Below are 17661 nucleotides of genomic sequence, written 5' to 3'. Positions count from 1 at the left end.
GCTATCCTCTGCTGTTGGCTCAAAATAAAAACATTGAACACTGTTTCTACCAATGCGTTAGACACACTAACAGCTCTGTGGATGCTAAATAAGATGGCAGGTGATACGTTAAACTTAGCCCAGTTTCCCTTTCATATGATGTCTCCTAGGAAAACTCGGGCCTGCTAGTTATTTTGAGATTTTCAATTAACAATTAAATAAGAGAGTGCCTGTTAGGTGCTGTCAGAGTAGGTACAAAGATTCTGCTAGAAATGTCTTCATGTTTGCTCAGACATCCTTTGCCTACTTTGAATCTTAGCAATGCTGTATAGCTATGGAAATGAGTATGCCTAGCCCCGTATTGAAGAGAGAACTTTAGGGAAAGAAACTACAGAATGGGGCCACCGGCTAGGAGTGGCTGATCTGCCACCCTTTGGGGGTTTATGGGTTAGCCCTGAAGTCCAGGAGTCTTAATATGTCTAGATATAGTGTTGGGAATTGGGTGTGAGTATGTGAGGGGAAGTGAAACTTGCCAAGCAAGGGAAATTGTAAAGCCTTGGTGATCAACAAATGTTTGCATGTTACTTCAAATGTTACAACTTAATATAGTTCCCAATATGGTGAGTGAATAGGATTCCTATTTTATAGACTGCCTGTAATCCTTAGTATTAAGAAAGTTTTCCCAAGACCTGAGTTACTGAAGGATCTCTAAGTTTAATAAATAGGTTATAAACGGAAGCCAGTCTCCATTGTACATCTGCTTGAAACCAGTAGATGTACACCCACAGAGCACCCACCCATATGTCGTAGGGCACCAGACGTAGGCAACACAGTGACCACGGAGTTCATGGCATTTCTTCTAGTGGGGAAGTCAAACTGGGAAATCAGTGATCCAAAGACATACTAGGATAGGAGCTCTGAATTAAAGGGAATAGATCTGGTATTTATTTAAGATTTAATCATGAAAGCAACAAATGGCAGCTGAAGATTGCCAGAGTTCCCATATACTATTGGAGTTATAGCTCATGAAGTTTCACTAAACTCTCCAAGAACTTAGACTTTAACATGATGCCAGGAACTATCCCATCTCTGCAGATGATCTTGCAAAGCTGATACAACTCAAGCAACAATGGATTGCTGCCAGCATGGCCAGAGAGCATCACAATGGCAGAAATAAAATCTGAGTCCAGGAACATCAAACTCTTAAACTTACCAGTTAGCGGCTGCTGATTCCCAAGTACTGGAATCTATTCACATGGAAATGAAGCTGACACACTCATTCTGACATAAAAGTGTGTGAAAGTGTATTATTTTTTAATGATAATGTGCCATAAGCAGGAGATGAAGGTACTCTCATAGGCATAGGAAACAGGGGCCTTTATAACCTGAACTTTCAAAGTAATCTAGCTTCTAAAGCAGGTAGTCACACTTAGTTTCAGGTTCGGAAAAACTAGGGAGAATATTCTAACAGAATTCACACCAGCTTTATTAGTGAATTAACAAATCAGTGCATGTATCCAGAACTAGTAACTAGGGTCTAGAGAATCTTTGGATGTCAGACACTAGGGACTGAGTTATAAAGATGATCTACAGGCCCCACCTTAGGGAATCGGTGTCTAAAGGTAGAAACAGGTAGATAAGCACATCTCAGTGGATGGTATTTGTGAAGGCATAGGGAACTATGGGAAATAGCCAGACCACACCTGGTTTTGTCCCAAAAGGCACATGAGGGCCTCATGAAGAGGTACCATCTGAGCCCACTTCTGGTGGATGCGCAAACAGGAGTGACATGGGCAGGTGGAATCAAAGCAAATGTGGAGGTGAGCTGAAGCATGAGGAAATGACTGAGGCCTCTTAAAATGTCAGCTCAGCTGCTAAAACCTGAGCAGGTGATGACCAAAAGGGAAAAGTTTGGGGACACTAGTAAGGAACTTAAGCTAAATCCTAAGGACAGTGGGAATCCAGGAAACGATCCCATCCTTGGCTCTTCTGGCCATTCTGGGTTGCTTGAATCACTGTCTCAATTTGGACAGAGAATGTGACAGCCTAGAAGCAAAAGAACAGAAGACCTAAATTTAGATCAAGTGAGTGATGAGGGCTTAGATATGGCCAGGGCTAGATGGCCAAATGTCAGAAGAAAAGAATCTGGGTTCATTTCTCAACTACTGATTTAGTGTAAACGATGGGACTGATTAAAGCTAGGACACATGAAGAAAGGGAGATAGATTTTAGAAGAATCTCTTTACTACATGTGCCTATTAAGGAATCCAAATAAGTTTTACCTGCAATAATGGACTCAAGAGGTTGTTATCACCACTTCTGTTATAAAAGAGTAGCGTTTATCTCCATTTATCTCCTATGTCCTTTCAGTGATGAACATAAAGGCTTATGAGGGTTAATAGTATGGATAGTAATAGAACCTTGAAAGAGCCTCTTCTGTTATGTATAGAATTCATAACCGCTTAACCTTATTGCCATAGTCTTAAAGTATACTGCAAGACCAACACAATTGACATTAACTCTTCAGAAATGCAAGTGAGGGCCCCACCTGGACCCACTGCAACACATTCTGAGGGGTGGACTCAGCATGACGTGTTAGCAAGTCTTGCAGAGGATTCTGAGGTATACTAGGGCTGGGGAACAACTGTTTTAGTTTATTACCCACAGAGCCTTATAACTTCCTGGGTGTATCATGTGAGAACTTTTGCTCTGCCTTGACTAGAGTTCTTAGACAAGCAAACCAAGAACTGTAGTCCTGTTAGAAAAAGACTTGCTAAGGGAATTCTGGCAGCATTTAAAAAAAAAAAAACTATAATGGGAAAGGGAAATGGGGGTCTAGCTCAATAATAAAACTGTACTAAGAGAGTATCATTCTGATAAGTGAACCCACTTAATTCTGGATTAATTTAAGCCAGCTCTATTATCTAAATTCCAAGTCAAAATATTCTAGAAGGTACAAAGTCCCCAATTGGGTGCTTATTCTAGAAGGTACATAGTCCTGAGTTTACTCGTGTGCATGATATCGGAAGGCAGAGTGCCTGGCTTCACATCCTAGCCCTGCCCAGGATGATCTTGGGCAATTTCTATATTTCCCTTCTCCAAACAGGTTTCCTGAACTTTAAATGGGAAGTAATAGTACTGACCATAGACAACTGAGGATTAAATGAGTTAGGAGACATGAAGTCTTAGAGCCATGTTTGACCAACAACAAAAGCATTCAATTATTTATCTTTGATTCTTATTATCTTCATCAGATGTAAATGGAAAAACTGTTTGACAATCGAACTGTAAAATTCACTTATTTCAGTGATTAAGAAAAATTATCCAAATTAGTTAGCAGTTTGTAGTTAACTCCTAAACTGGTTCTTAATGTTTCCAAGGCTGACTTTAGGATCAGAACCTCTTAGCACCTTGTTGCAATATTTTCCCTCTGATCAACCTCTTACCCTGTAGAAAAACTTCTTTGCTGACTCAGGAATCTGTTTATCCTAAAAGGAGTTTTAGTCTATGAATAGAAAAATTGGCTTTAAGTAGCAAGCATTAAAGGAGAAGTGAACTAGACTAAAAATAAATGCCCTTGGTGGCCCCAGAAGTGCCAAAACAAATGGACTGAAGAAATTCCAGCAGATGATAACACCTTTATGCTTGAGCAATGAGGAAGGTCATGAAAGAAATGAATTCTGAGCTGGATAGCCCCACAGTGTGGCCACATGAGCCCCTCTGTGCAGGTTCAAGTGCATGCTGAGCCTGAAACTCGGAGACGTCTCTAGATTCTAGGCATTCATGTTGGAGCACTTCTGCCAAGACGCCCACTGAGAGTCCTATAGGAAAGTTGTATCCTATCTTAGAAGCTTGGTTTTTACTGTAAGGTCTGTGTAGTTTTTAACTGAAGCTTAATTGTAGGAACAATTAGACAACATCAGGCTGACTTCCATGTGTATTAAAAATCCTGAATCTTGGTGCCAAGTGAGTTACCATCATGTCTGGGCAGCTTTAAACTGTTTAGGTAGCAAGTCTCATGGGGCACCGTTGCCTTGAAGGAAGTTTGTGTAGTCTGATTCCATAGATATGAGTGACAGTGAAAGCAAGTGATTCTTGGGGAATTCACTCACTGCTAATTTAAATAGACACATCAGTGAGTAGATACAAATGACTCAAAGGCCTCTCACCAAATGGGACACAATATTCATTCTACTAAGTATTAGAGCTAGAAGGAAACCTAGACAGTGTGATTTCTTAAAGAGGACCCTTTTCATATTATCTCTCAAAACTCTAGTATTGAAAAGAAAATCTTCCTGGGTGAAACAACTGGGGATTCCTCCTCCAAGGCTTTCCTCCTCGCTTCAATACCCCTGAAGCCCTAAGGCAATTTCTGTGAAACACTTGACTATAAGGAACCCACTGAGAATTTTATTTTACTCCAACTTTTCATCTTTCTGAGCAGAAAGATCCTGGACTGTAGAATACCTAGTGCTTTGACTTCCAAGGTAATTCTCTTAGGTATCATTAGGCTTTAGCTTAACCTGAGAATTAAAAAGAACCTTGGGTGTTGATGATTTCAAGTTCAGCCTGTTCCCTTTATGAAAATATAATACTGAACTTGAGATTTAACTGTCATGGATGGAAACAGACTACAGGTCTACAATCCTGTAATCCTAGAGCTTTGGAAACCAAAAGCTTCTTAACTCATTTGGTGCTTTAAATTCTCCTGGACCTCTTTGTGCAGTAGCAGTCCCAGTTGAACACTGAAGATGGAAAGGTAGACTCTTTGGGGAACTTGGAGGGAAGACCCACAGTATTCTCATCAAGTGGCTGAGATCTTAGTATTCAATATAGCATTTGAGTTCTTCCTGCTCTTCATGAAGTAGGGAATTAAATGGAACTGGAGGGAGCTTTCTGCCTATGAAAGTCTCTCAAAACAAATTGCTTAGAAAGGTAGGAAACAGATAGGGATGTCCATGAAGCGTAAGGTCTTTATTTGCCCTCTTTTAAAAAAAAAAAAATATATTTATTTTTTAGTTGTAGTTGGGAACAATACCTTTATTTTATTTATTTATTTTTATGTGGTTCTAGGATTGAACAGGGCCTCACACATGCTAGGTGAAGGCTCTACCACTGAGCCCCAGCCCCAGCCCCAGCCCTAGCCCCTTTTTTTGCCCTCTTTAAAGCATCCTTTATAAAGCCAGCTACCCTGCCTGCTCCCACTCTCATCTCTCCCCTCTTTTAGACAAGCAGGGATGCATTGGTAGTACATTGAACTCCTAATTCCAGTTGTCCCTCCTTCCAAATGGAATGTCATGTTTGTGTGATGGTGAAATGCAGCTTTATGACAGGCAGACAGCAGTTGGATGCAGTGGACAGGTGGGATAAGAAAGGCAGAAATTGATATTGGAATGAACACTAAGAAAATCCTATGTCTGTTATGAGCTTGCTTAATATACGTTCCTGAGGCAGAATTGCTGGGATTCTAATATAACTTATTACACTTGGTAGTTTATGTATTACAACTAAATTCAGAGTATTACAACTAAATTCACCATTTCAAGGTAATAGAATATTGTATGCTGGTATTTAATCTGATGTCATCTTGAGCACCTGCAAGATCTGTAGCTTAAAAACTAATTTTTAAGAAGGTTATCTTCCAAGTACCTCACTTGGGACCTGGAAGTGGTACATCATTTGACAGTGGAAAATCATCTTTTGACATCTACTGTTAAGCTTTATCCAAGCCTGATTATATGTTTATCATTCTGACTATGTCAATGTCAGTGCTTTTGTCTCATTTTGACTTGACCTTTGGTAAACTAAAACACTTAAAAAATTCAAAGCCTTTCAATCTTCACTGTATTCTAACAGCAGTTCTCTATGTTCTCTGCCTACAAATTGTTATTTTACTACTTTTTCAAATAAAGTACTCAAAGTAGACTCTTACTACTCCCACAGTCTTCGCAGGTCCTAAGGACACTGAACTATTGCAAGTGGCCCCTGGAACATGAATCCACACATTAAGAATATTCTAAGCATACATGGTTAATGGGGATAAGAGGAGGAGGCAGCTAGGTACCTCACACTGGCTTAGTGGTAGAAAAAAAACAGGTGGTACTTCTAAATAACTATCTCTGTCTCCTCTTATTTCCCATTATAACTCCCTAGAATCTTATATTCAATTAAAATATTTATAGAATGAATAAATATTATGAAATGCTGATAGGAAATGCCATTAAAACATATTGCTTTGCAGCCAGATCCTAGCTTGACTGGACTCTTGGGAGTAGAATAGTAGATAGAGTTTTAAAAGCAATGTATTTAGTACCTGAAGGTAACCACAACCATATGGTAATCTTCACTGGAACCAAATTTTAATCTCCCTGAGAATTAGCCAGAAAGCATAGAATTCTGCCTAGCAGCAGGGGGTGGTTGATACTAGGGAGACCAACTAGAGTATTGTGCACATAACACAAGCGTTCCAGTCTGTGCTTGTCTCTATAGTATCTGTTCTTATGCCAGCACGTCCCAGCTGCAGATGCTGAGAGTGGCAGGAAATCGGAAGGCTTTCTGCTTGAGTCTCCCCCAGCCCCCAACCCCATTCTCCCAGTAATCTACACGCACTACGTAAGTCCTCTGGCTTTCCCAAATTTTTGTGCAGGTTGGCATTAAGAATCAGGTCTGTGCCTTTTATTTCAAAGCAATTGTGTCCTCCAGAAGGACAAGCTGTCAATGATAGGAGACCCCTGTCTCCTGTACCAGGCAAAAAATTGAGTGTCCTCCTTCAAGTCTTAGTTCATACTACAATGAGTTAAATAGCCAAATATTAAGCCAAGGAAAATGGGCTCAGAGATACCGAATGCTGGTCTGTGGCTTAACTTTCCTTTCCTTTCCTTTTCAATCATCACTAAATTAGAAACCATTTCCGTTTGCCTCTTAACTATACTTCTTTATTTCTTTTGTCTAAGAGCTGATTCATAAATGTGTTTTTCCAATTAGGCCTCAATTTCTAAGATGAGGAACCATATCTTAAACCTCTTTTTCTACCCTCTTCTTGCTGATCCCTTTCTAAATCTGCTTTACTTTGTGATAGGAACATCATTTATGAATAATATTATAGATGTGGACAAGAAATGCCATTAAAGGGTTAGGATTTGGCTGCGTGATTGTAGCCACACAAATGGTTTAAACAGATGAGAGAATGAGTCCAGAGGGGGATGCGTGCCCTTTGTGGACTATTGGCAAACTAGATTCCTTTTATCTTCATCTGGTTCCTTTGGCCCCAAATCACTGTTCCAGCCACCGTGTCCAATTTTTAGGAATCAAGCTGGAATAAAGGGAAGGAAAATGATTCCCTAATTTTTTAAGGATACAGCCATACATCACTTAATAATGGAGGTACAATCTGAGAACTGTGATGTTAGGCCGTTTCATCACTGTGCTGACATCAGAGTAGTTACTTACACAAACCTAGATGTTGTGGCCTGCTATACATCTCAACAATACAGTGTAGCCTGCTGTTCTTGGGCTATAAATATGTACAGGAGGGAACTGTACTGAATACTGTAGGCAACTGTAACATGATAGTAAATGTTTGTATATCTAAAAACAAAAGGTATAGTAAAATAAATATGGTATAAAAGATAAAAATTTGTGCACCTGTGTAGGGCATTTATTATGAATGGATCTTACAAGACTAGAAGTTGCTCTAGATGAGTCAGTGAGTGAGTGGTGAGGGAAGAGAAGGCCCAGGACATTACTGTGCTGACTTTGTAAACACCATGCACTTAGGCTACATTAATTTCCAAAAAAAAAGAAAAGAAAAGATTTTTCTTTCTTCAATAATAAATTATTCATAATTTGTTGCAACTGTTTGTTGTTATTTGGGTTTTGATGCTGGGGATGAATCGCAGGGACTGCACACTATATAACAGGTTCCCCATCACCATGCTGTATCTCTAAGCTTTACTGAAATTTTTTGGCTTTATAAACCTTTAAACTCTTTTTAGACTTTTTTACTATTTTGTAATAATACTTAGAACACAAACACACTGTAAAAAACTATTCTCCTTATATTCTTATTCTATAAATTTTTTTCTATGTACAAAAACTTTTGTAATTTTTACTTTTTAAACTTTTTTGTTAAATACTAAGATACAAATACACACATCAGCCTAAGGCTACACAGGGTCAGGAGCATCAGTATCCCTGTCTTCTACCTCCACACTTTGTCCCACAGGAAAATCTTCAGGGGCAATAACATGCATGAAGCTGTCACCTCCTCTGAGCCTTTTTCTGAAATCCCTTCTGAAGGGCCTGCCTGGGGCTCCTCTGGAGGTGGTGTCACTCTTTTCCTAAACATGTCCATGGTGGTGTGCTTGGTTTGTGTCCTTTTTGCACTATGGATTTGCCTATAAGCAGATAATGCGCCAGAGCATTGTGCTTTATTAATGAAAACCTCTAGGTATTTTCAAACTTTTTAAGAAGCTTGTTTAAGTCTGCAAGAGGTTCTGCTAAGCCCTTCACTGTGAATTTTCTTAGGGGTTCTTTTTCTTCTAGTTTTTTTCCCCTTCTTTTTCAACTATGTATTCTCTGGCAATAGGAATTCTTTAACTTCAGTTTAGTTTTTTGAGACCACTGTCCTAATCTGCGTTCCATTTTGACCAAAACATCATGCAGCACTTGATTCCATTTCTTCCATTTCTATTGGCATTCCATGAGCCAGAGCTTAATATCCCTGCAAGAAAGGTTAGGAATCTAGCGATTGATATTAGCCTGTGCCCAACTGAGAATTCAGTTATTGTCAGTCACTGTCTTTAAGGCCCATCCCGTGCTGGCCCCTGAGTCTGCAGCTGTCCCGCTAGGGTCCCCATTCCTAGATTTTAGGTAACTTGTATTTCTAACTTTCTACCCTGGCTTTGCTAAATGTTTCTTCCTTATTCTAGGCAGAAAAGCCAAATGTGAACCCTCCCAATTCCAGTGCACCAATGGCCGCTGTATAACCCTGCTGTGGAAATGTGATGGAGATGAAGACTGTGTCGACGGCAGTGATGAAAAGAACTGTGGTAAGTGAAGAGCTCAGTCACCTCATTTGTCACCTCACTTGGACTCGTGCATGTTACTGAAATGCGATGATGGTATCTTAGTTTCTACAAATGTGTTGAGATTCTGCAAATAAAATCCACACAAAAGAATTGCTTTGAACCCAAGTCCAAAGAATCTGTACTTCCTGGTCCACAGGAACATAATTGAGTGTTTGACATGGGGTTATCAACTTGAGTATGGAATGTTGAAGATAAAGTGGAGTTCCTTTCAGATGACAGGACCCGGTTTATCTTAGATCTGGCATATGGAGTATAGGAAGCTGAGGAAAGGGAAGGGAGGACCAGAAATAGAGGCAAACAGAGGTTGCTTAGAAGTAACTTTTTAAAAATTCTCAAACGGCTCTGATCCCAGAAAAGAAAGCAAGTCACGGACACTACAAAATCCACCAAAGTTTTAGCGTGGTAATTAACCCTGGGCATAGAAACTACAAGCCAGCAAAGACAAAAGATCAGATAAGGATTCATTTCTAATCCTGTTCCCACAATAGTTGCTGATTATAAAGCATTAAGCAGGGCGGAAGACATTCTCTCCCCAAGAGAATGGGGATATAACATCATACCATTGATCAGTATCAAAAGATCATTGCGAAAAATGCTTGTGTGTGCAGTCTACATGACTTCACGTCAAACAGAACATCTGAGAGCTACATACCAAGGTCACATTTAGGTACCTAAAGTACATGGCTGAAGTTTCCTTTTTGAACCCTTTCTTTTGTGTTGGAAAAATCTTGAAGCAGTTTTGTGTGCAAATATTGGTTACTACCATTGTCATTTACCTTTTAAGAGATACTGTATGCAGTTGTTCATTATGCACTCCAGAAACACAGAAGAAAAACATAAGCTAAGCAAGGGTCTTCAAATGCCATCTTGTAATGCTCTTGCCTTCTTCTTCATGCAACATCACTAAAATGTTATAAACATTGTCTTATTCTTGCTCTTTCTGATGCAATATCATGGGTGTTTTCATGCCTGTGTGCAGATTAGCAGCTCTTTTGAAAGCATAGAAAGTCCACTCTGCAATCTTGGATAAAAAAATTATCTCCAGTCTCATGACCAAGAATAGTTCTCTTGTGCTACACTTTTCCATCATTTGCATTTAACACTAAGATTTTAATCTATTCCACAAAACATTAAGTTCCATGCTATTTCTAGGTTACCTAGGTAATACAGTTCTCAACAAATATCTCATGAGAAAGACCTCATTCTTTTCAACTGTTCTTTTGATCTAAGGAGCAATTCTTCCCCTATTCTAATTGTATATTGGGCAAAACCCATTGCTTTTTCTTAAAAAGTAATTATTCTCTTCATGTTGTAGAAGTCTTCTTTTATCATCTGACTCAGTAGAATCCAGCCTGGGCCATCTTAGGGTAATTATTGTTTTTTCCTAAAATATCCTCTACTAGCCATAGTAGGAGGATTTGGGTCAAGGAAGAAGATAGATGAACTGTACAGTGAATCAAGATCATTTGAAGTAGGAGAACTTAAAAATATTATTGGTCAGAATCTGTTGCTGTTTCCCAGATGTAAAGAAGAGAAAGAAAGTGGAAACTTCGTTCAGGAAGCTCTGATTGCTTATTCTAAAATGTTTTCTGATGTAAGGAAAAAGCTACATAATTACTTAAAATTTCCAAAGCCACCTCCTGATTCTTCTGTCTAACCTTTTGATAGGGAACTTGATTACAATTTCAGCAGAGCTCTTTCTTTCAAGCATGACAACTAGCATATTTAGTCAACTTGAGTTTAGATTCCATGAGTTATGTGCTTCTATTGGCCCCAGTAACTCATTTTTTTTTTAAGTGTTGGGCTGAGCTGGTAAATCAGTAACTGAGACACCCTAAGTATGTAACTGCTGGTTCACCTCCCTGGTGGCACATTGACATTTCCATCCATATCTCAAGGTCCAGTTCAAATGTCTTCTTTTTTCTTTTCCTTTTTTAAAATTAGTGTTACTTTTAGGCATGAACTCAGGGGTATTCTGTCTCTGAGGTTCATTTTGTTAATTTTTTTATTTTGAGACAGGGTCTTATTACTGCCTGAGACTGACCTCAAACTTGGATCCTCCAACCTTAGCCTCCTAAGTTACTAGAGTCACAGGCATGTGCCACTATGCCCAGCTTCGAATATCTTTTCTTTATTCCACATCTCTGGCCAGGGTTTGCTCAGATGGAGAGAGATGAACTCTAACAATTTTTTGGTCCCTATTTATCTTTGTGTGACACTTTGTCCCACAGCCAGTCTTTCATATTGTCATGATATTTTCTACTTCTTGAAATCATGTCCTCTCTTTATGGCCATTCCCCTACTGCCTCTTTTGCAAATTCTGAAATACATCATAGGTTGAATTATACCAGTTAACCCTGCTGACTCTGGGTTCTTCCCAAACTGCAGAGAATGTGGGCCTCAGAGAGCACTGAATGTGTTAACACTGGGGCTTCTCTGTGAAGGTGATTTTAGAAACAGGTGTGAATCTAAGCTAATATGGCCTTTCTTATTTCCATAGCTACTTAACTCAAGGAAATAAATAATCCTTTTTGGATTACTATAATTCATCAACCCATCTTGAGTGTTAGAAATTGACTATAGTCACTATAGCCCCACTTCACACTATCTTAGGCTTAACTAGAGTGGACCAAGGGTAAGCCCTAAATACTGAGACCTTTACATTGCTTAAGCCCCTGTCTTGAAGTGGTCCCTTTCCAACTTTTGGCAAATTGTGGTCTTTTAGTTAATTCACAAGCATAGTATACTTATTAGAGAAGAATGTTTTAAAATGGAAATTCAGGCCAGGTGTAGTGGCACACACCTGTAATCCCAGCAGCTCAGGAGGCTGAGGCAGGAGAATCGCAAGTTCAAAGCCAACCTTAGCAATTTAATGAGGCCCTAAGCAACTTAGTGAGACTCTATCTCAAAATAGATAAATAAATAAATAAGGGCTGGGGATGTGACTCAGTGGTTAAGCACCTCTAGGTTCCATTCCTGGTAGTCCTCCCCCAACCCACCCCCCCAAAAAAAAGGAAACTCAAGTAGAAAGTATAGGAACTTAGGCAAGGAAAGAATATAGCCTAAGAAAGAAAAGCTGTGGGCATCCCGTCTGGCTACTTTATCAAGACTGTTTCATACTTTGTGGCTCATTTGTGTTTGGGTGACCAAGCTACCTAGTTTGCTTAGGGTAGTCTTTCATGCTTATTTTCCTGACATAATTAACTGTGACCCCTTGAACAGTGAACTGAATTATAATCCTAAGCATAGAGGAAGGACCTGCCCATGGAAGAATTAGTAGGACTGACCCCTTGCCTTGGGCTATTTTGACACCAGCAGTAAGCTATGGGAATTAGCTCTAGCAGCTTCAGTGACTTTTAGCAGGTTGATGCGACACCACCTTTTGACTGGGAAGGTGAAAATATCTTCTCCCTTGAATTTTAAATAGCTCTTGTCATAGTTCCCTTTAAATTTTCTCCCTTTTCTATTGGATGAATTCCTTGTCCCCTATATACCAAAAAGGGTGACAGTATTCAACACTGGGGCTTCACCTTCTATCCACACACGAAAACCATGATTTGTGAAGAGATGCCCCTAGCCCAGTGTCTTAGCTATAAGAAATATACCATAGGCTGTGTGGCATAGACAACAGAAACGTATTTCTCACAGTTGTGTAGCCTGTGAAGCTCAGGGTCAAGGTCCTGGCAGATCTAGTATCTGGTAAGGACTCTTGTCCTTATTTGTGGTGTGAAACTCCTCTGAAACTCATGCTGAAATTTTATTTCCAGTGTAATGGTGCTGAGATGTGGTGGGACATTTAAGAAATGACTTAGGTCATTAAGAGAAAACAGAGCCTTTCTCCCTGGACTGGGTTAGTTACTGAGAGAGAAGACTGTTACAAACAAGGACGCCCCTTGTATTTTGCCTTTTCCACATACATCCACTTGTCCTTCCATTTTTCTACTGTGTCATGGCACCACACAAGGCCCTGACCAGAAGCTGGGCAGATGCTGGTGCCATGTTCTTGGACTGCCACCTTCCAGCCAAAATATATTTCTTTCCTTTACAAACTACCTAGTGTCAGGTATCCCGTTATAGCAAAAGAAAGTGGGCTTGAACCAAGATACTTAGGCAGTACACAAATGATTTGGAAGAAATTCATGAAGAGAATACAAATATTAGTTAATCTCAGCATTCCAAACAGGCAAGAAGTTCATTATAAGGTGTCTCTGGCCTGAAAGACAGTGAACAAAGTTTGCCTTTCCTTGAATTTGGTATCATCCAAGTTTCTCAAATGAACACCTTCATCTGAAATATATATATCTGTCTTCCAAAGTTGTCCTGAATGTTGGCAACTGAGCATCCATCAACTCAGATTTACTTTAAAAGAAAATATATTAAAATGTAATTTGGGCTCTAAGATAGGGCCGGGGTCTTGGGAGAGTGGCTTCGACTTTAACTTGGGAATGAAATTTGCAGTGAAGAAGACATGTGCAGAGTCTGACTTTGTGTGCAACAATGGCCAGTGTGTTCCCAACCGGTGGCAGTGTGATGGGGATCCAGACTGTGAAGATGGTTCTGACGAAAGCCCAGAACAGTGCCGTGAGTGTGACTTGCTTCAGATTTAAACTCTTCCAAGATGTTTTGTGTTTCATAATTTTAAAAAACTGCATAATCTACTACTTGGTATTCATTTTCCTTTGCCTGCCTTAAAGTTTAGGTCAATTGACTCAAAGGTCATTGAAGTTATTAACAGTTGATCAGTCTCCTGTAAAGAACAAGACTGACATTCTCTTGGGTAGCTTCACTCTTGAACACTTAAGACGGAAGCCAGCAGATTTGATTAAGAACTCCTTGACTAGGTGCATAGATTTTCAAATGCTTGATAATAATGACTCTGAGCAGATGGTACTCTGGTCCTGGAAGCTAAGTCAAGATGTGAGGGTTCCCTGTGGGCCAAGCTTTTAGATGCACAGCTTTTCATATTATGAAAGATAAGCTGTTACTGAAGGGGCAAGGTGACTAGCAATTGGGTGATTTCATGACTTTTAACAAACTTGTCACTTGTAGTTGCTAAGCAGGGACCTTATAGTTTGTTCTTAAAGAAACATCATAGACATGCAAATGTACATCTTTGTCTGTAGGCTGATATTCAGGGGAAAGTGTAAGACCATAGAGGATGATGGTTTGTGATCATATAATTGGGATCATTTGAATGTCAAGGTAAAGAAAGTCTTAGAATTCATGTAAGGCAGGAGAGATCTGCAGACACAGAAAAAAGAAGGATCAACATGAACAAAATTTAGGTCCAGAATATGATAGGGAAAAAAAAACCTTATGCTGAGACTTGCAATTTTTTAGGCATGAAGCGAGGGAATAATTATGATATTAGTTAAGGCTAATACAAAGGTTCAGCCTCAAATGTTAGTGAAGGACAACCTGGTAAAGTCAAGAATTAGGGCTTATTCCTACTTTGCAAGATGTAGATCCAATGGATACCGTGATGGAGGCTTATGAGGGAGCCTAGGCCAAGGACGGTTTCATAGGTATCAGCCCATCTGGCCTTTGATGAAGCGGGGTTAGGTGACAGTATCTGTATGCCCACTTCATATCCAGGAGATAAATATGGCCTAGGAACAGGCCAGCCAATCAACCTAACCATGCCAAGTAAAACAAAATCCAGAACTGAGCACACCATGGAGCCTTGAAGGAGTGACATGGTCAAGGTTCTCAGGTGCACTGCCAGGTGGCATTGGTTGGCACGGCTTCTAAGGAATAGAGCTGGCGAAGGATCTGCCCAGTGTGCCAGGCCACCAAGGTACAGGTGTTACACTTCCAGGCAGTGCAGGAGCAGCAGCTTTGCACTGATGGGTTCTGAGGCTCTTTTGAGACTGTATATCATCAACAGATATGAGAACATGCCGCATAAATGAAATCAGCTGTGGCGCCCGTTCTACTCAGTGTATCCCAGTGTCCTGGAGATGTGATGGTGAAAATGATTGTGACAGTGGAGAAGATGAAGAAAACTGTGGTAAGAAGATCAGTGTGCAGTGGCATATCCCAAAGACCCCTTTCCTCAAAGAAGGGTGGGCAAGGGAAGTGAACTTAAGCATGAAGACTTACATTGACTCACTTTTCAGTGACTTCACTATCTGCTCAATCCTTGTCCTTCATAACTGCCCTAAAATTCTGAAGGCCATTCTCATGGTAACTAGCTATTGTGTGGTATTTCTTTTAGGAAAATAGAAATAAGAAGGTAAGTCTTTCAGGGCAGTTATATGTAGCAGTAGCTCAGGGAAGCAGCAATCGTGTGAGCTTTTGGCTCTGTTACAGTAATTCATAGACCTTCCTCACTTTGGCTCAATAAAACTGTAAGGTGAGTAGGGCCAGAAAACACATTCATAGGTCTTAACTAGATTGGCTTATTGGAATTTAAAAAATTACTTGAGTATTATACAAGCATTTTTTATCCCCAAGCTAGATTCTGTTACATTTTTTCCCAAAGTTAAGGTGGCAGAGAGGCATAAATTAACATTGTTGCTAGGAAATTCCTGAAGAAAATTCCACCCAATCCTTATCTCCTGTCACAGTTCCTATCTCTGAAAGCTATCTCTTTTTCCTATTCTTTCATGTTTCAGTTCTTGGAAAATCTATAAAATACTACATGTTACAGGTGAGGCCCTGGGAAAATCTCTAGGTTGAACAAACATTGCTTTGAGTGTTCTTTCAACCTACCGCCCTTTTTATATGGCCTCTAAGACCTACAGCTCCTGAGTCTGATGAGTGTGGCCTACCGATGCAGTACTAGACCAGGGAGTACACAGGCCCTAGCAGTTGAAATGCCAGACCTGCATGGAGAAGTCACCTCCTGAGGTCAATACCACTGCACCTAGTCCAATGAGTTTTAGTGTTCAATCCTAGAATTCAGAGCTTTATACACTGGTAAGCCCTGGAGCTGCCAAATGTTTCCCTCACAAATTGAGACATTGCTTCCCAAGAGAGTCGTGGTCTCCATTCCAATCACCACCAAATTGTGGCCTTTATCTGTTTGGCAGGAATTTTAAGTCAAAGTACAAACTGGCTAATATGATTAGCTTATCATTATTAGCATACCTTGTTGCCAGATTGTGTTTCTAGCTATAGCAATGACTTTTAAAAATTGAAAGTGTTTAAGCTTTATTACTGTTGATCCTCATTTAAAGGACCAAAAAAAAAGAAGAAACAACGTATAGTGGTATATGGCTTACTTCTTTTTGGTGATAATGTCTTAATGCTTACTGTATTGTGTTACCTATTTGCACAATGCATGCTGTGCAACCTGGCCTGACATGCATTGTAATTTAATTTAGGTGTAATTTAATCTCTGCCTTCCAAAATGAAATCTCGTACAACAGTTTAAATTTTTGATCACTGTCCCACTAAGAGTCAATTGTGGTTCTCATGTCAAAAATAATTTCTAGTCTTCAACTATTTTCTTGGTCCTTTATTTCTGTTCTTAACTTATTCATAGTATGCCTGAATACTTTTTTTTTAAACATGGTGAGACTGTTTCTTCAAACTTTAAGAACTTATTCTTAATATAACTCAGCTATAGCTTTTAAGTTAAGCTTGGAAGCTAAAATTAATGATCAAAAATCAATATAGTTGCTTTTTTGGATAAGAGTCTTGTCAAAAGAGCAATGCTGAAGTGCTTTCAATGGGGCATCTTCTCTCTTATTAGGCAACATAACATGTAGCCCAGATGAGTTCACTTGCTCCAGTGGTCGCTGCATCTCCAGGAACTTTGTGTGCAATGGCCAGGACGACTGTAATGATGGCAGCGATGAGCTGGACTGTGCCCCACCCACCTGCGGTGCCCATGAGTTCCAGTGCAGCACCTCCTCCTGCATCCCCATTAGCTGGGTATGTGATGATGATGCAGACTGTTCAGACCAGTCAGATGAGTCCCTTGAGCAGTGTGGCCGCCAGCCTGTTATACACACTAAGTGCCCGGCCAGCGAGATCCAATGTGGCTCTGGCGAGTGCATCCACAAGAAATGGCGATGTGACGGGGACCCTGACTGCAAAGATGGTAGTGATGAGGTCAACTGTCGTAAGTAGCTTTCTTATCTGCAGGGCATGGTCACTTTTCTTCCATATATCAACTGGGCATAGTCTGACCAGCTTCATTCCTTTGTGTTTCCTCCTTTTGTAGCTTCTCGAACCTGCAGACCTGACCAATTTGAATGTGAGGATGGCGGCTGTATCCATGGCAGCAGGCAGTGTAATGGCATCCGAGACTGTGTTGATGGTTCTGATGAAGTCAACTGCAAAAATGGTAAGGGTTTGGGGGGGCTGGTTAGGCAAGGGATTGCTTAGCTCATATCCACTAATGGAACCTCTCTTCTGTTTCTTGTTGTAGTCAATCAGTGCTTGGGCCCTGGAAAATTCAAGTGCAGAAGTGGGGAATGTATAGACATCAGCAAAGTGTGTAACCAGGAGCAGGACTGCAGAGACTGGAGTGATGAGCCCCTGAAAGAATGTCGTAAGTGAAGGGGTTGCTCAAGGACAGAGTGGGCAGTTTGATTCAATCCATAGTGATAATGCTGTTTGGATCCTGCATGATGACTGGTTA

General features: G+C 40.2%; 1 protein-coding gene across 5 annotated transcripts in view; it reads left to right on the top strand.

Annotated features, from left to right (window-relative positions):
• The window catches only part of Vldlr (very low density lipoprotein receptor), a 35704-nt gene that overhangs the window by 4581 nt on the left and 13462 nt on the right, over nucleotides 1–17661 (top strand). For all 5 annotated transcript variants that reach the window (XM_076846016.2, XM_076846017.2, XM_076846018.1 and 2 more), the window contains 6 exons: nucleotides 8910–9029; nucleotides 13527–13649; nucleotides 14956–15078; nucleotides 16768–17139; nucleotides 17242–17364; nucleotides 17449–17571. In XM_076846016.2, the coding sequence (XP_076702131.1) occupies nucleotides 8910–9029; nucleotides 13527–13649; nucleotides 14956–15078; nucleotides 16768–17139; nucleotides 17242–17364; nucleotides 17449–17571 (984 nt within the window). The remainder of the gene's footprint in view (nucleotides 1–8909; nucleotides 9030–13526; nucleotides 13650–14955; nucleotides 15079–16767; nucleotides 17140–17241; nucleotides 17365–17448; nucleotides 17572–17661) is intronic.

This window comes from Callospermophilus lateralis, chromosome 2, assembly GCF_048772815.1.
Source record: "Callospermophilus lateralis isolate mCalLat2 chromosome 2, mCalLat2.hap1, whole genome shotgun sequence".
NCBI classification, from domain to species: domain Eukaryota; kingdom Metazoa; phylum Chordata; class Mammalia; order Rodentia; family Sciuridae; genus Callospermophilus; species Callospermophilus lateralis.
The sequence above is the reverse complement of the archived record's forward strand: the minus strand, read 5'-3'. Positions and strand labels throughout refer to the sequence as shown.